Below are 25,974 nucleotides of genomic sequence, written 5' to 3'. Positions count from 1 at the left end.
TCGCTATGTGAGGAGAGTAGAATATCATATGCTTCCTTGTTTCTCAAACTGTGTCGCTTTATATATCGAAGCTATGTTACCTTATTTAAGCTCTATACAAAAAGGTAGTAGTATTGGTAAATACTGCAATATTCAGAAAGGACGAGGTGTCAAAGTTGCTGGCAGCAGTGATTTACAAGATCGCACATCCTCAGCGGTACAGTTAGGGTAGCAAAACACACATTTGAAATTATTTTTACAAATCAGTATGGTGCTTACACTGTCCCCTTAGACTCTCCTACCAACAAAGGGCATGTTTGTGAATCAAAAAATTCACGATCCTAAATTGTAACATGTTGATACTGTAAACACACCATTAGTCCAAATAGTCACGTTGATTAGTTTTTCAAAGTAAGTTTCAGCATGGAAGGTGTTTACTGAGAAAGCATACACCATCCCTCAAGTCTTGGTTGACAGTACATGGGTTGCGCTTTGACAGTCCCACAAATCGTGTTTGACTCACAATTCATATGTTGCATGGGCAGCTGCCACGTTTTTTGTTTCTTTGTGACTTGTTCCAGTTTTCTGGTGCCACCCGTCTCCTTTTTAACAGATACTATTAAGCCTGGAAAAATTCCTTCTCCTTGGGAATCTGAAAAGTTTTGCTTGACTGTGTCCCTGTTCTAGGAGGCTGAAAATTGTCCCGAAACCAAAGGTAGCATTCCTAATTCTAATGAGAGCAGGAATTAAGTAGTTGCTGTGAAGTACAAAGCGTGCTGATAACCGCATACCACCAACTGGTCGGCCATTGTATTAGTAGAAAGATATCAGGAGGGACATGATAAATCTATGTGGACTGTGATCTGGTTTGTGCTTCAGTATCAACGTGTCATGTTCAGAAAGGAGTTCAGCTCAGTCAGTGCTCCACATAAGTGTACCATAGTCCCTTGTTTCTGGAGTAATTGTGCTTGCCTGGAATCTGTAGGATTTGTGACTGTTTCAGCAGTCAAATGAGACCAATTCGAAACACTAAAAGATTAAGTGGCTGGAATTGGGCTTTACAACAATTAACCATGTATTTTTGTTCACCTCATAAATACTTTGTTTCGGAGTTTACTCAACATACAAATGTTCCATGTTGTGTTTGGCAAATTACAGACACTCCTTGTCCCCAAGACGGTTTGCTTGCAAAATGTGATTATGATTTGTTACTGTGAGATCTTGCACATACGTCTGCCAGTTAGACAACCTACAATGTGACTGATTTTTTTTTAATGCAGTCCTCTCTAGAAAATCAGCTATTTTCCAGAAGGACAAGACAATGCTGTTTCTTACCAAATGGATATTTTTCATCTAAATTTGGAGTTACATCTTCTGATGTTCTCCCCGCAAACCTAGTTGGTAAAATAAATTGTCACTGTCCAAATATAAGGGCCCTTTCTGAATCTGTAATCATGTCTGGTGTCTCTCTGGGACAGACGCTAAAAGAGTATGCTAGTCCATGAATATGACTGAAAGGGGTACAAGCTAGCGGAATAAGAATGATTGTTTTGTGAGATAATGAATTGTTGACTCTCAGGCTTACGCTAAGAACAATGGAAACCCACCATATTATTATTTAGTAGTGTTAAATGATGAAATAATGACATCAGTCATGGTAAATGTTGCATCTTTTTCTTTTTTAATAGGTGGAGGTGAAGCCATATGTGCTGGATGATCAGATGTGTGATGAATGCCAGGGTACACGGTGCGGTGGAAAATTTGCTCCTTTCTTCTGTGCCAATGTTACTTGCCTGCAGTATTACTGTGAGTTTTGCTGGGCAAATATCCATTCACGTGCTGGACGGGAATTCCATAAGCCATTGGTAAAGGAAGGTGCTGACCGGCCTCGACAAATCCATTTCCGTTGGAACTGATTATAATGCCCCAGCAGATACGAAAGGAAAAAGTGGTGCATGTGGCTTATTGTTTGAAGATACTGACATGCAGAAGAAATAAGTGCATTCTTCTGCTTTTCACCCCAGCTATCAATACATGCATCTTTATCAGCAGCCAAAACACTACAAGCCTCTTGTTTTTCACCAAAACCCCACATCTCAGGCTTTCTAATTTTTGTGATATTTTCATGTTAAAATAAAATTTTCTTTTGTATTTTTTCCAAGTTATTTTTATATGTAATGTTAAAATTAGATATGAGAATGTTTTGCATAGGGGCACAGTCTGCTGCTATATTTAGTGGGTGAAGCGTGCACTTATTTCTAAACATGGGTTTTTAATTCAAGATCTGCCCCAGTTATTTACCAAAGGTAGCAAAATAATAGAGATGGAATATGTCTGCTACAAAACTTATTTTTATTGTCGCTATATTCAGTGTATACATAAACAAAAAAATAGGGTTGATTTTTGCTCTCCATTTTGACTTGCAAGATAGAATACCTCAAGATAATCTGATTTATTAGCTATTTTTAAACATTTTTAATCACAAGCTGTATTAGCTTTGCTGCTATATAGGTGTTTGATGCCACCTATTAATACGGGATTGAAAACGTTTAAGACCCTGCATTGTAGTTAAAATGCAGGCAGCACAATATGGCATAAACTGCCATAGTTTTAGAATGTGAAGAAACTTGCATGTTTACTTACCTATACCATATGCATGCACTATAAATATTAACTAACTAACCAGAGGGTAAGTTATTGCAAATGCTCAACAAAGCTATATAAAAGTAGGTAGCATGAGCAAATTACAATTTGTTACGAACCGCATACTTGCATGCATTATTGTGACTCAAGTTAAAAAGCTGTCCTACATGTGTACAATATGCAAATTCGTTTTAGATTAGTAAGTGCAGCCATTGTGTGACCTGGTCGGTAGTGGAATTCGATTAATGCAGACTGGATGTACTATTGTAATCCCTGTGCAATTGTTTGTGGTGTGCAGTTATAATTCATGTTGAGTGATGTAGTATAGATACACATTTGAAAAAAGAGCTTGAATTGAAGCAGAAGGAAGTAAATATAAACCCTTTAAATGTCATGGTTAAGATTTCCTCTACAAACCAAAGATGGCCAGCACACTGCTAACCAGTCACCAAACGTGAAACTATTTAATACATTAAAATTTGCTTGCATAAGATTGCAAAATGCTTTAGAGAAAACAAAAGAAGTCAAAATGGAGACAGTGTATATTAATACAGATGGCTAGTTGCATATCCAACAAAATATACATTTAACAGTGAAAATTGGCTTGGAAGATGTTTGCATGTCTGTCCCGTGCACATTGTTGCCTTCTGTCAAACTGTTGTCACTGTTACATGAAAATTGTTACTTGAACATCCTAAATAGTAATCTTGTATTTCTTTTATGAAGTAATGACCTTGCTTGCTATATTTGCTTAATGTCTTCATGAACACTGAAGACCTACCGTAAGCAGTGAGGTGTTTAATCTGCTCAGTATAGGTTTTATGCAACTAGCCCCCAAAGTTAAGTTATTAAATGGATTTGTTCTGCAACCATAGCACACAGTGCAGAAGTAGGAGTCTAAACAAATACAAGTACAAGGTTACCACTTTTCACAGTCCCTTGTGACAATCCTTCTTGTAAGCAAAGTGTTGATCTTATATTGGTTGTCAACAGTGTGCTTTTTTTGTACTGTACATTGTGGTTCATGTCTGACTGCTGTTTTTAATGTGGTTGTGGTTAAAGGTTTTAATGTTTAACGTTTATGCTGTTTTAAGAATAGCTATTTTCTAATTTATTTGTCAAGCCTGTCTCCTTGTTAATTAACCTAATCCTCCACATTTGCTGGAGCGTTGTTTTCTAATCTTAACCCTGCCAATCCCTTAATCCATTTTGACATTTGTTATGCACTATTTTTGTATCCGTGATTCTTTCAACAGTCAGCTATTTTAAAGGCACACTTTTTTTGACTGATGACATCTCCTTTGCTATACCTCAATTTTTGGACTTAGGAAGAAAGTGTTAATAATTTAAATATTTAACTCAAAGTAATTTTTTAATTAAATATTTTTCTGTTCAATATTTTAAAAATTAAAAACTAGAGGTGTTGAAGTACATTGAATTTAAACTAAGAATTTGAAAGTACAATTAAATGGAAGTGTTGACATTCACATCCCCTTTTAAAAAAACATTAAAAAGGAAGAAGAAACATAGCACATAAAGATATTGTTTGGCATGGGTAAAAGTTAAATTTTTCTCGTCATTTCATTTGTCAAGAGCAACTGAAGACAACTGTTATAGTAACCCTGTATTCGGTATGTGTTTGTACCAAGTTCTTATGTTCTAATTGTTGAACACTGTATTGGATTTTTTTAATTTACAAATCATATTTATTTTACTATTTTTGTAGGAGATTGCTACTTGATTTCAATTGTATTTTTGTAATTTAATGCTTCACTTCTGTTCCCTGATGTGCATATTGCTGCCCGAAAGTATGACAGTAGAGGGAGAAAAAACTTTAAAAGATCCGCATTTATTTGTTAAGAAGGAAACATTTAGCATTTATATATTTGTGTATGGAAAACACTTGATATTTAATCCCTTTTGCATCTGGCTGCATAAAGCCTCTCCTCAAAGATGCTAGAAAACTTGAATATAACACATTTTGGAAGGCTGACTAACCTCGATTCTGTGTTGTGATGTGCAATACTGTTTCTAATGTTTGTATAAAAAAAAATAACAGTGTAAAACCTTTTTAATGCAAATTTATTTTTTTCATTGCATATTTTGCAGATTTTATCCACGGTGTCATTTTTTTACTGTCAGAAAAGATTACCCCTTTTGTCATTGCAAATATTTTTTAAATCCAGAAATCTTTGTACTGATGTAAATGATTGTAGTTATTTTGGATAGTGTTTTGCTAACAAAAGGAGAGACTTTTTCATGCATATTTCTATTTTGTGTTTGTGTTTTTTATTTCGATTTTGTTTTTGATTTTAATAGTAAAATATTTGAAATAATTTTTCATATTGTCATTAATATTATTTTGTATTTTTATGTGGAAAAATATAATTTTATGATGCTAATTGCTAAAGTTTATTTCATGTTGAATTATTTTTGGAGCTAAAATCTTTGTAATAAAGCAACTAGTTTCTACTTCAGAGTTTCTGTATAGAATCGCACAAGTGGTTTACAGAGTGTTTGGATTGTAATTATACATGGTTCTTTGATATGCAACTTATGTTGATTTTAATTTTATATTCCTTATGGGGTGTTAAAGTAGTTTTTTATTTTTTTCTAAATGAAAAAGTAAATACAGAGTACCCATGCTTTTATGGACACTAGGTGATCGCCCACAGCTTACACTTTTTGGTTAACTATTTAATTTGTTTTACTGTTAACTTCCAGGTGTCTAAATCTCCAGTCTGTCTGTTGTACTGGTAATTTAACTCTGTAATGGAATAGTTTGCTGCCAACTATTTATATTAAGTAATTTTTAAATATTTGTAATATTGTTGACTGACTAATAAACTATTAAGTTATTGACATTCTCCTTTGTGTGTGGTCTGTCTTGCAACCTACATGAAGTGTTTATTGTAGATTTATCAGATTTTACTACCCAGATGTTTAATTTACAAAGAGCTTTTGTGAACCTATTTGTTTACTTATGCTTGATTTTTACCAGTTGCTATTGTAGAACATTGTTTTCCCCTCTCACTGTATGAACTCTAAACAGTTTCCAGGGGTGTGGGAATTGACATTGCCCAACACCGAGACATCCACATTTTTCACCGGGGGAAGACGTTTTAATGTCTACTTTGCCTGAAGTATCCCACTTAGTACTTTTTGTGCTTTGCTCCCAATGCATCAATCATGCATTTTGAAGCCTGACCCTTGAGCTCCTCTCACCCCTACTGCTTGCTCCCTTCACCTAGTTGACTCCAAGTCTGCCCATCAGACTCATCTCCCTGGTGCTCTACTTTCTATGGCCCTTTGTTTTTTAATCTGGTGGTTGTATTAAGCTCTTTGCACCTCATTGGGCCTACCTGGGCTGTTTTTTTAACCTAAATTCAGCTGTGTGAAGATCTATTCTGCTGCACGTTAATTCAACAGCACCCATGAACAAGGGAGAAGGAAATAGGAAAGAATATCTGGAGTGAATTTTTGCAGGTTTGTAGGCAGTCTTCTGTATTGATCACCAGGCATAATGTTTCATTTCAGCCACCCAATGTCCCCAAAAGCACTGTATTCCACACATCGCTGGACTTCATATGGTTTTTCCCTATATTGCTAAAGGATTATATATGATTTTTTTGTATATTGCCAAGTATTCCTTTGCAACTTTATCAGGTTACTAGAAGCCAAAGAGGAGAGTCCTCTTTCCACAGCTGGCGTAAAATAGTAGTCCCCTGGATTTCCCAGGAAATAGAGCGTGGTAACTTCAGGTCTTAAAGGCAAAGAATGTTCTGGCCTCAAACTCCCCTAAACCAGGCACTTGTCCCAAATAGTCCCGATTTTTGTAACTTTCACAATGCCATATGAGCCCCTGGAGGCTTTTTTCGGCCCCATTACACTACCATTAAAATACTGGTCAGCCTAGTACTGTATATCAACATTAAAACCTTAAACGCATTGAAACTGTTGTATTGCTTGGTACAAGGAGTTAACCTTTATCCAAGTTAGGCATAACAGGGACGGTAGGCCACCGGAAAAAAAAACATTGCCAGAGTATCACACAATGTGGTTCAGAGGGGGCAGTGGTAAGAGCATGGTGTATCTTGTGCCTACATGGAAAGATTACTTAAGATACACTAGTAAAGGTGATTTGTTAAAAAGGGGACACCTTGCATGTATACAGATCGGCCCTGCAGGTCATTTATAGTGCTCCATAAAAATTGGTATGGGTACCTGCCTGTAATGCCTCAAAATCTAGTCCTAAGCCACTTGCCTTTACAGGCGTACAAAAACCAATATCTGTCGATATTAAGAATTTTCAGACATTGTCCGTCCTTCTTAGATTGTAATGTAGTCCTCATAGTTTGAGGGTATTGCTGCTTGGATGGTGCTATTCCACCAAGCAGTGTCAATGTTGTGCCAAGTAAACCTACTGTAGGGTGCAGCAGAAACACTGCACATAAATAGTGGTAAATTCTCTTTGAATTAATGTGCACCTCAACCTGAATTATTTTGGCATTCCTGTAAATGACTGTGGTTTTGCACCTCTGTTGTCGATTGGCATGGTCTGCTTTACACTCTCCTCTAGTGTCTGAAAACAAAATAGTCATGCACTTGTGAGTATCATTACTTACACAAATTCTTATTTAGGTTTCATTGACAGATCGCTCTAGTCAAAAGACCTGTTGTGTTACATGATCATTAAGTAAAGGTGTCTTTAGGTTAGCCAATGACTTATAATTGGTTGGTTTTCTTGACAGTTGTTTCCTATTAAATGGCTTGCCTTCCTCTTTAGTTTGTCATTCCCTGGGAGCATAGCTTCTTTACCATTAATTGTATGACTTGTATCCTTTCACAGTGTGTATGCTAGGAAATGCGTGTTTTTTTTTTTTGTTTTTTTTTTGCATTGTCAGTGTATGTGATTTCTTGCCAGTGTGCTGCTTACCTCCCTGCTGCCTACCCCCAACAAACACCAGTTGTCTGTGTTGCTTTGCTTCATTACCCAGTTCATCTGGTTCACCCCCCAACTCTACCTGTCATGTTTGTGATATATTGCTTTAAGTGTTACCACCAACCCCACATACCACGCCTAGCTCCTTCTCAGATTATGTACCTCTACTCCGAGTTGCTCAGTGGCATTCTGTTGCTCCCTACCTTCCTAGTCCTACTGAACTATTTTTAGGTCTTACCTAGGCAGCGCTTGCGCAGTCTCCCCGAGACATGTTGTATTCAGAATATGGGCTTTAAGCTCCACCTAGCACTTCTGGTTGGTTGGCTGGCCTGCCTTTTGGAAATTACTGTGGTTTGTCAATAGTGTCCATCTGCCTCGCCTATGGGTGCTTGGTTCCCTCCGGGACATCAGATTGTTTCTTTTGGTTGGCCATCTGTTGCCTCCTCGCTCACAGGCACACCCCCTCCCTCCCATTATTGCTGCCCGTCCTTGCTGGTTTTCTTTGCAGCTGTTATGCCACTGCATTCTCTATGGTTATGTTTGTTCTTATGTTTCCACCTCACTGCGCTCAGATTAGCTAGTCTAGATTTTAATAGTCTTGTGTCTCCTTGCTTAGACAAATGCCCTCCCTCTAGTCATTGCCGTCATTCCTGGTTTTCTTTGCACTGCTCTTGTCACTGCATTACGATGTTCCGACTTCACTGCGCTCAGATTAGCTGGAGTAAATTTTGATATTTTTGCTGGGAACTTTGATATACTTTGTGCATATGTTAAGTTTGCTTCTCATTTCCTTTAGAAAAGTTTCGGACCCCCCCCTTAATGCACACTATGACCCGGCGTCATGTTGCACATTAGCACCACTTTACAGAATTTGTCAATGAAGTGCTACTTTAGTTTTTTCATCTATTTTTTGTTATTTTTTGATTTGTAGCGCGCTCAATCACCTACAGGCCTCTAAGCGCTCGGGAATCGATGGTAAACAACAACTTTGACAGTACAGAGGGCATCCACAAGCCTACGTGGCTCACAGGGCTCTCCTGAACAACAGCGTTTTCAGCCCCTTTCTGAAACGTAGGAGGTTTCCTTCCTTTCGTAGTGGCTCAGGTAGTGTGTTCCATAAATGCGGAACCAGCACCGAAAAGGCTCTACCGCCCTTGGTGGCAAGTTTGTACCGAGGGCAGACTAATAGCTGAGAGTCTGAGGACCTAAGAGCTCTCTTTGGGCTATACATTGCCAGGCGATCTTTGATGTAAGCAGGTGCCATGCCATAGATGGCTTTATGGGCGATGCACAGATTTTTAAATTCCACTCGCTCCTTAATAGGGAGCCAGTGGAGGCTTTGTATCAGGGGGGATGCTTTAGTGTGTCTTGGCTGTCTGAAGATAAGACGAGCGGCATCATTCATCACCACCTGTAGCCTATTTATCAAGGTTTTTGGTAGGCCAAGGTAGAGGGCATTTCCATAATCTATGCGTGAAATCACAGTAGCTGCGACGATGGAACGTAGCATAGATTGGGAAATGATAGGCACTAATTTCCGTAGCTGTCGGATGATATTAGTACAGCTGCCCACCACTGAAGAGATTTGGCTGTTTTTGTTGCAGTTTTGTATATATCAACTGAAGGTATTGGAGCACTTCAAATAAGGACCAGCTGCATTGCAGGCATGGGGGAGATTAAGTGATTTGGATAGAATCATAGAACGTGGCGCTGACACCAAGACTCGAACCTGGTTCCCCAGTGACCATCTGCAGCTCTGTCTGTTACGCCATATACCTTTTATCTAACCAATTGACGCCCAGGGTTATAGCTGCACATTGCATAACCATTACAGGCTGGGGGTGAATGTATCATTTATTCAGCATTCTGTCCATCATTTGGTTACGTAACACTTTTCACCCTAAGGGGGATGGGTATGCCCAGATGTGGTCCACTTGCTCACTATGCCACTGGATTCAAGCTAGCCTGGCTGATGAAGGGCACTTTTGACTGGGGGTGAATGTATGATTTATTCAGCATTCCGTCCATCATTTGTTTGTGTAACACTTAACCATTACGGGCAGCACAACAAAGAATCACTCCAACATGGGGCTGGTGAGCTAAATTAGTGGGTGAATGAACCTACTCTTGTGACTGTGTGACACATGCAATACACTTTAATGTTTCTTTGTATTCTCCTTTCTGTTCTCCTACTCTCTCTCCCCTCTTCTCTCGGTCTCTAACTTTCTCTCTTTATAACGATTGCTGTATCTCCTGCCCTGCTCTGTCTCCTTCTTTCTTTGTTGTCCTTTTTTGCCCCTTCTACTCTTTCTCTTTCATGGTCTCCCTGTCTCCTTCTCAAATGTTCTCTCCTTCCCTCGCTCTCAGATTTCCCTCACTTTATTCTTCTACTGTTTCTCCATCTTTCCTTAACACTCCCTCCATTGTCAGTCAATCATTCTTTTGCTCTCTTCCTGCTGCCCCCCTAGCCCTCTACCCTACTCCGCCTCCCTTCACCCCCTCACAGTTTCATGTCTCACTCCTCCTTGTAAATGGGAAGCTTGGGTCTCACTGTCCAGCCTATATTCTCACTCACCCGCTATCGCCAGTTGCCTGTCATTTTCAGGCTTCCCACCTCAGGCTGCCACGTAACTGGCCCACAGCCCGGCTCTCTGAGGTCCCCCCAGGACTGCCATAATTACCTCTGTTTCCGGCAGCGGCATCAGTGAATTCTTAATTGTAATCATCCCACGCAGTCCTCATGGAAGGGGCGACAAGTGTAGCAGACTATGGACTGGGATGAGAGAGTTCGGGCTCTTGTATTGGAGGGCAGGATAATATTAGGACCACCTTGTCGGATGTGGGATTAAGGCACATTATTCCCATTACTCACACATTCAAAGAGATGGTCTGACGGTAGAGGAGCACACTCCTTCAGAAGCGGTCGCTCCCCACGCTCCCTGGCTCCAGCTGGTATCGTAGCGCCTCACCGCAATTGCTCCCATTACTTACGCTATTGTGCTCTGCTTTGCTATTGCTCCCATTACCGACTGCTCCGCTTTGATTATTTAGAATTGCAGCATTGCCTGATTATAGCGTAACGCTATTTTGCATAGCCCACATCGCGTATATTTGATTGTGTGCATATTAGTCATCTGAGCGCTTTTGCAAGTTCGCATTGCTTACTCATTTAATCTGTGCCTGCGCCTCTGCCCACATCATAGCCCTATCCCTGCTCGTGCCCCAATCTCTTCCTGTTTGCTTTTGTTTTTGCTGCCATCTTGTTGTTGTGCCTCCCAGCCCGCCTCTCCACCCCGCTCCCGCCTCCCAGCTGCCCCTCCCTCGCTCCGCCCCCCCACTATCCACTTATGTCAGAACAGCTTATGCGCAGCGTTCACGCGCAGCGGACGCGCAGCGTTCACGTGCAGCGGACGCGCAGCGTTCACGTGCAGCGGACGCGCCCCATGCGCGCCGAAGGTGCGCCAAAGGTAAGCCTGTCTATGCCCGTCCGCGCCCAGCGCCAGACCCCCTGGCCCCCGCAAAATCCACTCCACTCGCATAACGTACGATGCCGCAACCCTCTCAGCACTTAACCCCGGTCGACTCCCAAACTGCTACCAAGCCGCCCCAGGACACTCCCATGGACCCTTCACCTGCCACTCCTGCAAGTTCGACTGCATCAGGACCCTCACCAAATCCACAAACTCCAAACAGAGCTCCGACACTAACCACCTGAAGTGCATCCTGCTCAACACCCGCTCGGTCCACAGACATGCCATTGAACTTTGGAACCTACTTGACACCACATCTCCAGACGTCGCCTTTCTTACAGAAACCTGGATGAACGCCTCATCAACGCCCGACATCGCCATAGCCATCCCGGACGGCTACAGGATCATCCGAAAGGACCACATCAACCAAACAGGAGGAGGCATCGCCATCGTCCATAAGAACACCATCTGCATCACAACCAGTTCCGACGACAACCTCGCAGCCGACGAACACCTTCACTTCCAGATCCACACCGACCCCAAGACCCCACTCAGAGGCACCCTCATCTACAGGCCACCAGGACCCCGCACACAATTCAGCGAAGACATCACTGACTTCATCAGCCCACACGCCCTCCCCTCCGAGGACTACATTCTACTGGGAGACCTCAACTTCCACCTGGAAAAGAACAACAGCAACACCACCACCCTTCTGGACAACCTCGCCAATCTCGGACTCAAACAACTTGTTGACACCCCCACCCACTATGCCGGGCACACGCTCGACCCTATCTTCACCTCCAGCAAGCACATCTCCTTTAATCACACCACAGCTCTCCATTGGACGGACCACAGCTGCGTTCACTTCAACTACAAAAAGACTACGACCCACAACCAATTCCCCGCAGAAACTGGAACAAAATTACCACCGACCAGCTCTTCACATCGCTTCACCAAAACCCTCCTGCCAAATCATCGGACCCAAACCAAGCAGCCACCAACCTCACACAATGGATCACCCACAGCGCTGACGAATTAGCACCCTTGAAAAACAATCAAATCAAGCAAGGCAGCAAAAAAGACCCCTGGTTCAATGATGACCTTAAGAAATCCAAGAAGATCAGTCGCACCCTCGAAAGCCTGGCGAAAAAACCCAACCACTGACAACCTGGCCTCCTTCAAGAACGCCACCCGCAAACACCACCAACTGATCCGATCCACCAAGAAGTCAGCATTCAAGGATCGACTCGACAACAACGCCCACAACAGCAAAGAACTTTTCAACATCGTCAAAGAGTTTACCAACCCCACCGCCGGCACCAACGACATCACTCCCTCCCAAGACCTCTGCGACTCTCTAGCCTCGTTCATCCACAACAAAATCGCTGACATTCATAACAGCTTTGGAGACCAGTCCACCCCACCCACCTCCGAACTAAAACCCCCCTCCAACAACCTTTGCGCTTGGAACCCAATCACCACTGAAGACACCATCCGCCTGATGAACTCCATCCACTCAGGATCGCCAACCGACCCATGTCCCCACCACATTTTCAACAAAGCAGACTCCATTATCGCACCCCATCTCTGAGACGTCATCAACCGCTACCTTCCCGGAAAGCTGGAAACATGCCGAACTCAGCGCCCTCCTGAAGAAACCCACAGCAGACCCCACCGAACTTAAGAACTACCGCCCCATTTCGCTCCTCCCATTCCCTGCCAAAGTCATTGAGAAAACAGTCAACCGTCAGCTCGCCGCCTTCCTCGAATCCAACAAATCCCTCGACCCTTCACAGTCCGGCTTCCGAGCCAAACACAGCATCGAGACCGCCCTCATCGCAGCAACAGACGACATTCGAACTCTACTGGACAACGGAGAAACAGCTGCCCTCATCCTACTTGACCTCTCCGCAGCCTTCAACACAGTCTGTCATAGCACCCTTATACAACCCCTCAGCAACGTCTGGATACAAGGAAGAGCACTGGACTGGATCATCTCGTTCCTCGCCGGAAGAACCCAGAGAGTCCGCCTCCCCCCTTTCACCTCAGAAGCCACCGAAGTCATCTGCGGTGTACCACAAGGATCATGGATCATCAGTCAGTCCCACCCTCTTCAATGTATACATGAGTCCCCTCGCATCCATTGCGCGCCAACACAACCTCAACATCATCTGTAAATGTAAATGTATAGAGCTTATATAGCGCATGACTTACCCTGGGGCATCTTCGCGCTTGCTTAGGGAACCCGTCCTGGTATTCCCCTGTGAGATAACCCTGGCAGGGTATCCACAAGGTTAAAGCCAGGCATCCCACCGCGAGGGGCCGATGTGGAGATTAAGCAAGCTATTGCCCAGAGTTGCAGAGTGTGAACCCGTGAGTCGAGGAGGCACCGGAGCGAGAATTATCGAGTCCGTGGAATTATTGAGCCCAAGACCTGCCGAGGCGGGGAATTGAACCCTGGTCCAGGGCCGAACTCAAGCTCCAGGTCTGCCGCCTCTAACCCCTGAGCCACACTTCTCCTACGCAGACGACACCCAACTGATCCTCTCCCTCACCAAAGACCCAAACACCGCCAAAACCAACCTACACGAAGGGATGAAAGAAGTAGCCGAGTGTTTGAAGAACAGCCGTCTAAAACTGAACTTGGACAAAACGGAATTCCTCATCCTAGGACCATCCCCCTCCGCCTGGGACGACTCAAGGTGGCCACCGGCCCTGGGAAACGCACCCATACCAACAGACCACGCACGTAACCTGGGCTTCATCCTTGACTCCTCCCTCTCGATGACCAGACAAGCCAACGCTGTCTAATCATCATGCTTCAACATCCTACGCATGCTCAAAAAAATCTTCAGTTGGATCCCCACCGAAACAAGAAAGACGGTCACCCATGCACTGGTCACAAGCCCACTGGACTACGGAAACACCCTTTACGCCGGAGCCACAGCCAAAATACAGAAAAAACTCCAACGCATCCAAAACTCATCAGCCAGACTCATCCTAGACATCCCCCGACAAGCTCACATTTCCGGTCACCTGAAAGACCTCCACTGGCTCCTCGTCAACAAGAGAATAACGTTCCGCCTCCTCACCCACGCACACAAAGCCCTCTACGACCTAGGACCCGAATACCTTAACACTCGCCTGTCCTTTTACACCCCCACCCGCCAACTACGATCGTCCAATCAAGCCCTCGCCACTATTCCCTGCATCCAAAGATCCACCATGGTGAGAAGATCCTTCTACTTAGCGGCCAAGACCTGGAATTCTCTCCCCGTCCACCTCCGCCTTACACAGAATCACCTCTCCTTCAGGAAACAACTAAAAACTTGGATATTCGATAAGTAAAGTACCTCCCCTCCCTCAAGCGCCTTGAGACCCTCTGGGTGAGTAGTGCGCTATACAAATTTTAAACTTGAACTTGAACATAGTCTTTAGGATAAACAGCCTTCCGTCCAGGCACTTAAGCCCTGACACTGTCTACATCTCCATTAGGATGGGCCTGCTTAGATCCTGGTTCTTACATCCTCACTGTCCATCCCTATTACGGGCCATCTGTGCAATTTTACACCCTCAAACTAACTTGGTGCATCTTCATTAGGATGGAATGTCTTACATTCACAAACCTATTCCTTCACACTTGATAAATATTAGGATGGACCACCATACATACAGGGACTTAAAGCAATCTGGAAGTGTTTTGCTTGCACTCTTGGTGCCAACCACAGACCTACCGGTTACAAGTGGTGGTTTTCTCTTTTCTGATCGCTGTGGATCTATGGCGGGCATTCCACCAGATTCATGGCAACCGCCCAACGTGGTATTAGAAACCTGATGAGGTTAGCACCATCGTGCTGTTTAACGTTTTTAAATACCCATGAGTAAAATAAGGTGACTAAAGTTCTCCTGGACTCAATATGTCCATAATTGGTATTTCCCTTTATATAATAGAGCATTCACGTCAAGTCCTTCACTGCATAGTATCAATTTGCAAAAGGGAATCCAGGATTGTTTGACTGTTTCCCAGGACATGCCATATCCACTAGATCCCAAGATCAACGCACTTCCTTTTATGTTTAATTTTTTTTATTGATTTTAAAAGCTGACAAAAAGTTATAACAAAGACAACCACCTACAACCAGTGGCCGGTGGTTGCGACTTTTGAATGCATGTACCATGATGATGGAACTGAGAAAGAAAAGAAAAATGTAACACAGAATAACATTGAACAGGGGGTAAAAGGGAAGCTGGTAGATAAAGGGAGGCATGGAGGGCGGATCACCCAAGGGAGCCTTGTCTGTCGAATATGTCTCTGCTTCTTACATGTATCTGCGGACTAGTTGTGCGGGAGTGTGTTAGGGGCTGTCCAGCGCAGAATCTACAGGTATTGGGGACAAGACAACTCGCGGAATTCATCCGCCAAATAGGTTATACAAGGTTGCCACATCTTGTCGTACCGTGGTAGCTGTTGAGTGACCACAGCTGTCAGCTTTTCCATCCCTAAGACTTCCCATACTTTAAGCAGCCAGTCTTGATGCGTGGGTACCTTGTTGGTCCCCCATCTGACTAGAAGAGCTGCTTATTATGTTCATACTTTACCCCTGGGTAATTTCAGTGGGTATGTAAGCGGGTTGGGAGGCCCAATAGTGTGTAACTGGGGAATCTGGGTATGTCCGTGTCGAATGTCATGTTAATAGCATCCAGAACCTCTGTCCAGAACTCCTCTGTTTTGGGGCTTTGCCAAAGAAGATACATAAGTGTGCCCTGTTGACGGCATTGTCGCAAACATAGCCCACTCTCTCTCGGGTTCCACTTGGCCAAACTTGCCGGTGTATAGTACCAATAATGGGCTATTTTGAGTAGCATTTTCTTGCTAGTAGTATTAAGGGCGGAACTTTGGGCTTGGTGTAAGATATCAATCCATTCCTTGTCAGAGAAGGGGTGTTCACATTCTTCTTCCCATTTAGCCCTTGCGGGTGACTGCAATAGACTCACAGGTTGTGTCAAGAATGGATATATGTCTGGGAGCAGCTTCTTGTAGGAGCTCCTCGTGATAAGCCATTTTTCACAGGGTAGTAGGGGTCTACCCGCATGGGGCTGGATCCATGGACGAGTGACGCAATGCGCCACCGCTATATATTGCCATTTTGCTGAATTTGGGAGTGGGTAGTGTCTGTAGTTGGGCAAAGCCCATGAGCCCGTCTGTGTCAAATAAGTCTTCCACTCGTTTGTAGTTGGCGTCCTGCCATACCTTGAAACCGGAACCCTGCAGCGCCTTGGGAATTCCAGATGCCTATAAACGGGGTCTGCAGGGAGATCGGAGTGGAGAGGTTGTGCTTCAACTGTTTCCTGTCCCAGATGCCCATTGTCGCTCTTGTGACCGGTGATATGTATATTCCCACTGGTCTGCCGGGCTTGGGCAGCCACGGTACCATTCATATGTGTATTCCGCGATGGCTTGATATATAAAGCTCCTGAGGGGGGCTGACAAGGCCTTGGGGAGAGGTCCCGCCAAGTGGGCCAGAACCGGCACTACAGGGTAGGTCCTCCGCCGAGTGGGCGTGAGCCGACGACATACGTTAACTCAACGTGTCCGATCTCTGCCGCTATCCTATGGGGCCAGTCTTAGATTTTAGATTGCTACTGCTCCAACGGACACCACACACCACTGGTGCGACTATACTGGTAATAACTAGGTTACTACACCCCACTACCAGTAATTTAGTGTGGAGCCTAACTCTCAATTTAGGTCCTGAAGAATTGCGGCCTGATCCTTTTTTGGACTATTAGGGCAAGAAACCTGTTCACTGAATAAATTCTAGTGCAGCTGCCTATAACATCACTATATACAGTCACCTTCACTTATTTTAATCCGGGTGGGAGACCGGATTATTATTAGTTTTCCTGATTCTCCCATTTCCCTGTTTTAATTCACTTGGTCTTTGAGAACCCACGTCACTGCACTTGTACACTCTAGGGCCCCTTACACACACCTCACCTAACGGCAAGGAATAAAAGATCTCTGCCAGAGAGCCCCCACTGAGGGTGCCCGTCGGGTATTGCAGCCCGTCAGGTATTGCAGCGCTGACCTGTCAAGGAGCATGCCCAATGATAAAGCATGATACCCAGCGGGCTGGGAGTGTGAGGGCCCTAATTCCGAAAGGAAGGATTCCCTTTTCCTCCCTCTTGGTAGCAACCTGTTGGATCTTGCCCCAATGACTTGTCAACCCCCCTCAGGAACAGCATACTTTGTTACATGTACCAGGGCCTGTATGCTGGACCTTTAAAACCCTTATCTTGTTCCCTCTTTTTGTTAACACTTCTATAAAGCACCAGTGCTTTTCGGTGAGTGTGTGGGACCTCTCCACCATGTAACGCACTTGTGTGGCCTGGTAGTATTTGCTAATGTTAGGGACCCTCCTCTGCCACTGCAATGAAGGCCCGAGATCTGGACATTCTCGCCCGTTTGCCTTTCCAAATAAAGTCCAAAATCATGTTCTGCAATTGATCTAAAGCTTGTGGGGGAGGCCTAATGGGTAAGGTTTGCATTACATAAAACACCTTGGGGAGTAGTGCACTTTAACCACCGCAAGCCTCCCTAGCCACGATAAGGTTAGCTGCTTTCGTTTAGTAAGATCTGAACGGGCCATTGCTAATTGGTTCCCATAATTGTGGTCTACTGTGGCTTTGATTGTCGGGAAGATTTGTAAGCCCAGGTATGGGACTCCCACAGTCGCCCAGAGGAGCAGAAATTGTGCCTAAAGAAGTGCTTGCTCTGGTTCCTGCAACTTCAAGTCTAAGATCAGACTTCTGCGTATTAAGTTTGAAGACCAATGCACATCCAAATTCCATGAATTCCGTCATGGCTGCTGGCAAGGATTGAACTGAATCCGTAAGAGTCAAGAGTATGTCATCTCCGGATAGCATAATCTTATGCGCTCTCCCTCCCATCTTAATCCCGGTCATCCTTGCATTTCCCTGTGTACTCTTCGCCAAGGGCTCCATGTAAAGCACAAAAAGAAAGGCAGATGGGGGGGACCCCTTCCGTCTGTTTCCCCGCTCGATAGGGAAGGGGGCGTATTGAATACCGTTCACGCAAACACGCCTGTACCCAGCCTCGAAATCGGGGGCCTAGGCACCCGATAAAGATATGACAACTGGAAAACGCTCCCTCTTGACCTATAGGTACTTTTGGGAATTATATCTCAAACACAGGGCATACACCAACAATGTCTACACAAAATGTACATTTTTTCTCATTTTATTTCATTTATCAGTAAAAAAGTCTTTTTTTTCTTTTTATCATTTAACAAATATAACACTTATAAAAATATATACATTCCTCACGGAGGCTTTGGAGAAATGTTCACCACGATGAAACTATGCAAATATGTCTTTAGTTGTACAGATTCATATGAACAATAAATCAATTAATTGTGCACAAATCAGGTAAAGAGCCGCACACACACAACACATACATTCTTCCTAAACATCCATTCCATCACAAAAACAACAAAAAATATATCCTATAGCATTGAGTCTGATGTCCAATTGGTGACCAAAGTCATTAGATTTAGAAAAAGGGAGATGGTTGACGCGTTTCGGTGGAAAGCACAGGAGTACGGACCACCTTCTTCAGGACCAGTCAGATACAGTGCGGTATAGGAACTCTAAACCTGGAGTGCGAATCTTTCTGAGAGACAAACGTGGATGTAGTGGTACTTCTACAGGATTGCAATGCCCTGTCACACGATCTGGTGTTTTGCCGAAAACGATGGAACCAGATTTCAATTACTTATTCTTAAAGTGATTAGGATAGCTGTATGCTGTGAGGTGTATAAGAAGTCAAAGTAAGGCAGGGGGCGGCTGTATGCAGTCTTTAAGTTTAACTTGTTCTTCATAAAGGTGTGGAGGGGACGCCACCTTTTTAAATATTTTTCAATGGCTATGTGAATGTCACAATCGTCTCCAAAATACGATGTATCTTTAAAGTGCCAATGCGTTTTGAAGAATCCGAGATTTCTTATCCCCTTCGCAAGCCGCCACCGCCATTGTCCTCAGGTTATTTGGTACTACCCGATAAAGATATGACCAATGCATGCAATCGAATGCCTTCTAGGCATCAATCATTACCATTATCGCCAGTGTCAGAGAGCGTTGTGTTTTATCCATGAGATGACATAGCCTCCTAGTATTATGGCTGCACCCACGTTCAGGAATAAAACAGGCTTGGTCGGGGTCTGATCCCTTGAACATATGGCGCCAGCACGCTGGTAAAGATTTTTGCATCTACATTCAGCAATGAAATCTGGCGGTAAGATGCCCATTGCTTGGGGTCTTTACCTGGCTTGGAAATTACAGTGATGAAGGCCTGATTCATCGAATCTGGCAATATTCCCTGTGTATCAAATAAATTGTATAGTCGAGTGAGTATAGGCGCTAGGTGGGGATCAAAGGTTTTATAGAATTCCCCTCCGTATCTGCAGTGGTAGTAGCTTTTGTAAGACAGTAATCGATTTGGGTAGGGTTCGATAGGTCGTACACCACTCCACCAACCAGCGGGTAACCCCAGGAGAATCACGATAAATGCAGTTTCTTGTAAGCGAGTGCGCATTTCAAAAGTTCCGAAGTATAAATGCAAAGTTGCAGGCCAACTCTGGACACCGGTGTTTCAGGATTATTGTCCTTCATCAGCAGAGTGTAGGTCAGCTCAAAGGCTCGAGGGAGCCATATTTAAGTAGGGTTCGATAGGTCGCACACCACTCCACCAACCAGCGGGTAACCCCAGGAGCATCACAGTAAATGCAGTTTCTTGTAAGCGAGTGCGCATTTCAAAAGTTCCGAAGTATAAATGCAAAGTTGCAGGCCAACTCTGGACACCGGTGGAGGGGCTAGCAGTGTGCGCTCCATTGATGACTAAACACAATATGGCTCCCTTGAGCTTTTGGCCTACGGGCTCTTGGACGACGCACCTGCGTGCCGGTTCTGGCATCGAGGCCTTTGACTGTTGTGTGGCGGCCTTCTCTTCCACCCCTAATGATCTTTCTCTACTGATGAGGAAAGTCATCCCGAAACCCGAGACATGTCTCGGGCGAGATCCTAAAACCCGGGACATGTATCGGGTCTAGAGATTCATCAGTCCTACAAGTACCGACTTGCATCCACCTGGGTGATCCACTAAAGAACTACAAGTACCAGAGTCCCGAGGGGCGATCCGGAGAAGGGGCTAGCGGCGTGCGCTCCATTGATGACTAAAAGTAATCGATTTGGGTATATGTGCTGTGGGCTGCCGAGTAGAATGTGTAGTCTACCTCTGTGGGGTGCAAATGCCTCCAAATATCAATGAGGCCAGCTTCAATCAGCCAGTCCTTAATGCCCATGTTGAGGCTCCTGTCCTGCCCTGTCTAGGAGTGAGACTTGGCCCGTTGGCTATCCATGATAACATTAAAGTCACCCCCCACTCCCATCTTGCTGTCCGGAGTAGAAAGTATGTGGCCCAGGGCGTCCCAGATAAATTATTCCTGCTGATCGTTGGGGGCTTAAATAATAGCCACTGTGTACCGAATACTCTGTATCTGTATGTGCAATGCAAAACCCGACCCGGGATGTCCACCATGACCCCCTCCACCTTCCTCGCAAAATGTGTGGCGATCAGGATGGCAACTCCAGCTTTCTTATCGGGGCCTGATGAAAAGTATTGGTCGAACCATCCGCCACCAATCTGGCTGGAGTAGGTGATTTTCCTGCAGCATGCATATGTCTCATTTGGCATCGTTGAGGAACAAAAGTATTGCAAGCCGCTTTGCTGGGGAATTTAAGCCCTGAACGTTAAGACTGAGCACAGACACCATGTTTAGTAACTACATACCTTGCTGCATGTTCACGCAAGCGACCCGCCCCCACCTACTCCCCCACTGAACGGGGCAAGGATAAATAATATGGGGTGAAAGGAGGAGAGTGCAACCATAAACATATTCAAATAACATAGCAAAAACAAGAAGTCCAACAACTTCTCCCTCCCGGGAGTCAGTTCACTCAACAATTTGGGCTCTGTGTCTCTGCAGGGTGTGCCTGAGAAAGTTGGGTTGGGTGGGTCATTGAGCTCTGCCAGAATGGAATAACCCAAAAACTGAGTAATGGGAGTCCGCTGCGCTAAAGCACCTCAATTCTCACATGGGGAAAGGACGTTAGTTGCCTTGAGGTATCTGAAAAGTAATCCCTTGATCTTTCAATGGTCGCCAGATTTAGGCCCGGAAAACGCCTTGTGAGCAATTGCGGCTGCCTGCTTCTGTCGCTGGTGTTTTCGGCCCCGTCTGTTTGATCGCCGTGGCCACTGCCTCTCGTCCGAAAGATCACAGGATTGAGATCCCAGCGGAGCAGCTTGTGGCAATTCTGGCATTTCTGGCAAGGCAGAGGCCTCTGCCAAAGTGAGAATCGACCGGGTCTCATCCTTCCACAGAAATTGTTGCTGAAAGGGGTGACCCCAGTATTGAATGTTCTAAGCTCAGAGCAGGTCGGTTAGGGGTTTCAGGGCCCTAAGTCTCTGAAAGGTTGTCGGGCCCAGATCTTGGAACAGTCCAACCTTGATTCCCTCAAAGTCAATATATCTCATGTCCCTTGTCGCCGCCATTATTGCCGCCTCCTGTCTGTGGTAGTGCAGGCACGTAAGGATGTCTTAGGGTTGGCCTGGCGCGGTCGGCGGCCTCCCAGCCCAGTGTGTACGATCCAAGAAAATCTCCTGATCCTGCAGAGAAGGTGTCACATGTTTGAAAAGGCGGATCATGAATCCTTCCAAGTCAGATGAGATGGCTCATGCTGGAACCCCCTTAATACGTATATTATAACCACTAGAACGATTCTCGAAGTCTTCTATTGGATAGCGTAGTTAGAGTTCTGATCTTGGAGTTCCAGAAGCTCCCTGCAGTGGGCCTCTACCTCCTGCTCTCAGGCATCTTGATTCCACTACAGCAAATCCATCCTTTGGTCGAGAACTGCAACATCCTGCCTAATCCCCTTTATGTCCAGGACAATATTGCGCTTGAGCTCCAAAATCATTTCGGAGGGTATCGAACAGCCGCCTGAGTGAGCGGGGGTTCCTCTCAGCTCCCCTCTCCACCACTGGCCCTCTGAGTCCTCCCCCATTCTTCATTCCCCCTTGTTGCGTCTGCTTTCTTCATGCCCGAGCGGGCGAACATATCCTTTACCGAGAGGTCCTTCTTTATTTGGCGATGTGTGGACATTTTCTCCTAAGTTAGCGTCTCCCACCGCAGGGAGGCCGGCACACTCCTCCAGAAGCCCATCTCCAAGGACTCAGCTAAGCAGGCCGACGCAGGCAGGCTGGTATCCACTGTCGACCCCCTCTCCACCCGAGGGGAAGGAAAGAGAAGAGGGGTGTTGATTTCTACTCCCAATGCACCACCAATGGGAGGCTGTCCGGCCCACCACCAAAGGGCCGCAGAAGGCCGTGCGCCGGGGAGCTCGCCTGAAGATTTGGAGTTAAAGTAACACCGGGGTTGGGTAGTGGTAAGCCTGGTGCGAGGCCATTGAAGTAGGTCTAAGTGCGTAGAATAGAGGAAAGATGCAGCTAGCACCAAAGTCTGTCCCCACTCCCTCCAATCAGGTAGTTCTCAGAGAGCCCAATGCGATCTCTGCCTGGGCTCAGTCTAGATCATTGGGGGTTGGGTGGAGGCCTCAGTGCTCAAACCTGTATAGTAGGAGGCCTTGGAAGTCCGATCACCCCTTCCCCTCCCCCACCCCCTGCTGTAGCCGTGGACCACGGCTAGCTCCATGCTGCAAAATGTCTCCTGCGAGCCACAAGCCGCAGTAGGCTGCTGACTCGGGCTCTGAAGTCTGGCGGAGCTCCAAGAGATGCGACACCGTCGCCATCTTGGACACACCCCAATGCACTTTCTTTTAGATTCATTTAAAAAAACAATTGCCATCACATACATCCACTCAAAACTCTTAAGTAAAAAACATTTACATGTGCAACACCATTAGCTCTAACTCTAAAGAAATGGGAGACCTATTTCACTGGTAATGCTTGTTATTACTTTGGGAGAGCCCAAAGCTACATTTTTCCCTATGCAGTGTCTATGGGGCTTTTGCAATTTTTAGACGCTGCTATATCCGGAACCGCCGAACGAGATTACATCAAATTAGGCCGAAAGGTAGATGTTGGTCCAGAAAACAACCTCTTTGTAATTTGATATTAATCCATTCAGTAGTTTGGGAGTTTTTTTCTTATAGATATTTAGGGACGTGGATCCACATCTAGACTAGATTTACTATTTGCCACTGAGACATGGGCAGATGCCGGCTCAGGCCCGGATTTTTGCGACGCTATCCCGGACGGATATAGCGTCGCTAGACATGATAGGCCCATAGGAAGAGGTGGTGGCCTTGCAATTATCTACAAGGACAAATACCGTACCACACTCGACCCTATAAACTCTGCTAATTGTGAGTCTGCTGCCTTTGCTATTAGCATTAACCCCAAGCAAGCCCTAAAGGGTATAATATTATACCGTCCCCCTGGCCCTCCTAACGCCTTTCTCTCCACTCTCTCTGACCTGAATGATAACGTCGTCGGTTCAGAAAATTATACGATACTTGGAGATTTTAATTTTCATTTGGAAGAGAAGGATAATTCTGATACAATTCAACTAACTACTGACCTCTCTAATCTAGGACTTCACCAATTAGTTAAGGGCATTACACATCAAGCTGGACATACCCTTGATGGTCTGTTCACCAATGATCCTGACATCTCTGTGCTGGACATTATTCCCATCATGTGGTCAGACCACAGGGCTATTATATTTCAGCAAAATATGCGGGCCGTACGTTCTTCACTTCCCAGACCCCGAACTAGGGTGGGGACGCGTGCTTGGAAAAACGCTGACATTTCTCAGATGCTAGATTCCCTTGCCTCCTCCCATCCTCAGGGAGGAAATTCTTCAGCATTATCAGCTATAGATTTCCAAGATTGGATCCGAAGTGCCGCCGATCTAGTGGCCCCAGAGAAACTCATGAGACCTAATAGAGCATCTCCTTCGGCTGCCTGGTATAATGAAGATTTAAGACTTCACCGCCAACACTGTAGGAATCTAGAAAGGCGCTGGAGGAAAGCTTACTGCCCCATAGCTAGACAAATTTATAAAGATGCCCTTATGACTTACAAAAAGGCGATTGTGGCTCGAAAAACGGTCTTCTTTTCTGCACAAATTGAAACCGCTGCCAACTCTGCCAGAGAGCTGTTCTCCGTTGTCACGACTCTGTCCACCCCCCCCTCTGGCCCTGGGGTTGAGCCCTCACAGACCTTTTGTAATGATTTATCCACCTTCTTTACCACAAAGGTGGCAGATATATATGCTTCATTTGAGGGTGATATCAAAACTGAACACAGAGGCGGTATTGTGAAAGAAGTACCTTCTCATCATAATTATGACTCTTTTTCGTGTTTTTCACCTGCCTCACATGATGACGTTATCACTCTCATCTCCTCCATTAAATCGGGTTCCCCTCTGGACCCCTGCCCTCCTTCTGTGATGCAAAAACTCACAGAAGTGATCTCACGCCCCCTTATGGAGATCTGCAACACTGCATTTCAGACAGGCCAATTTCCTAGTATATGGAAGAAGGCTGTTATAAAACCCCTTCTGAAAAAACCCTCCCTAGACCCCACAGCCGTCGCCAGCTATAGACCCATTGCGTGTCTGCCCTTTCCCGCCAAAGTATGCAAATCCATGATGAATAGACAGCTTTCAGAGTTCGTTGAGACCCACCAACTTCTCGATGAAATGCAGTTTGGCTTTAGGAAAGGGCATGGGACAGAGACCGCCCTGATAAAGGCCTCTGACGAGATCAGGGCGATTATGGATCAGGGAGGGGCGGCTGTCCTCATCCTTTTGGATTTGTCAGCGGCCTTTGACACGGTCGACCATGCCACCCTAGTCGACCGTGTCACAGCTCTGGGCATAAGCAGTCTGGCCAAGGATCTCATTTCATCCTTCCTGGCAGACCGTACCCAGACAGTAAGGCTGGGAGATTTCTACTCTCCCATTTCTGCACTCCCCTGTGGAGTTCCACAAGGTTCCTCGCTAAGTCCCATGCTATTTAACATCTATGTTGCGGACTTAGCGAGGGTAATAAAGGCACATGGAGTACGGCTTACATCTTATGAAGATGATACCCAGCTGGTCCTGGGTATCCACAAGGACGGCTGCACTGTGGCAGCCAATTTCCAGAGAGCTATGCTTGAGGTCAGTACCTGGATGGCCTCCAATTGTCTTAGGCTCAACTCGGACAAGACCGAGGTTATGACCTTTGGAAAACTCTCTCCAGAATGGTCTTCTAGCTGGTGGCCGGAAAAGCTCGGCCATCCACCTGTTCCAGTGGAAAAAGCCAGAAACCTGGGAGTCATTTTTGACAGCAAGTTGGTTTTTGACCTCCATACAAACAAGGTTGTGTCGTCTTCATTCTTTATTCTGAAAAAGATAAAGAAGCTGCTGCCTTATCTCCCTCCTTCAGCTGGGAAGACTTTGGTCTCTACCTTAGTCTTCTCCAAAATGGATTACGGAAACACTCTTTCTTCACACCCAGAAGCGTGTCATAACAAAGCTGCAATCCATCCAGAATGCGGCCGCCAGGATTCTCCTGAGCATTCCTCGCCGCAACTCCACCACTCTTGCCATTCGTCAACTCCACTGGCTGAGAGTTGAGAGCCGCATTAAATTCAAGGCCCTCTGCATTGCATATAAGGCAGTACACGGCATAGGACCCAGGTTCCTGACTGAAGCTTTTCAGCCGTATACTCCTAGACGGCAATTAAGATCGGCCAATACCAGCCTCCTCACCGTGCCACGTACAAGAACGGCCACCTGGGGAGATAGACGTTTCCTGGTGGCTACCCCAAAACTTTGGAATCTTTTGCCACAT

The 25,974-nt window shown here is 45.2% G+C and overlaps 1 protein-coding gene across 4 annotated transcripts in view; it reads left to right on the top strand.

Moving 5' to 3' along the window:
* CPEB2 (cytoplasmic polyadenylation element binding protein 2) overlaps positions 1-5,486 on the top strand; it is a 167,940-nt gene extending 162,454 nt beyond the window's left edge. For all 4 annotated transcript variants that reach the window (XM_086964077.1, XM_086964079.1, XM_086964080.1 and 1 more), the window contains one exon: positions 1,668-5,486. In XM_086964077.1, coding sequence (XP_086820203.1) covers positions 1,668-1,895 — 228 coding nt within the window. In that variant the 3' untranslated portion in view covers positions 1,896-5,486. The remainder of the gene's footprint in view (positions 1-1,667) is intronic.
* Positions 5,487-25,974: the final 20,488 nt, after the last annotated feature.

The sequence above is a fragment of the Lissotriton vulgaris genome, chromosome 3_2, assembly GCF_964263255.1.
Source record: "Lissotriton vulgaris chromosome 3_2, aLisVul1.2, whole genome shotgun sequence".
Lineage (NCBI taxonomy): Eukaryota > Metazoa > Chordata > Amphibia > Caudata > Salamandridae > Lissotriton > Lissotriton vulgaris.
This window is presented reverse-complemented; position numbering and strand designations above follow the sequence as displayed.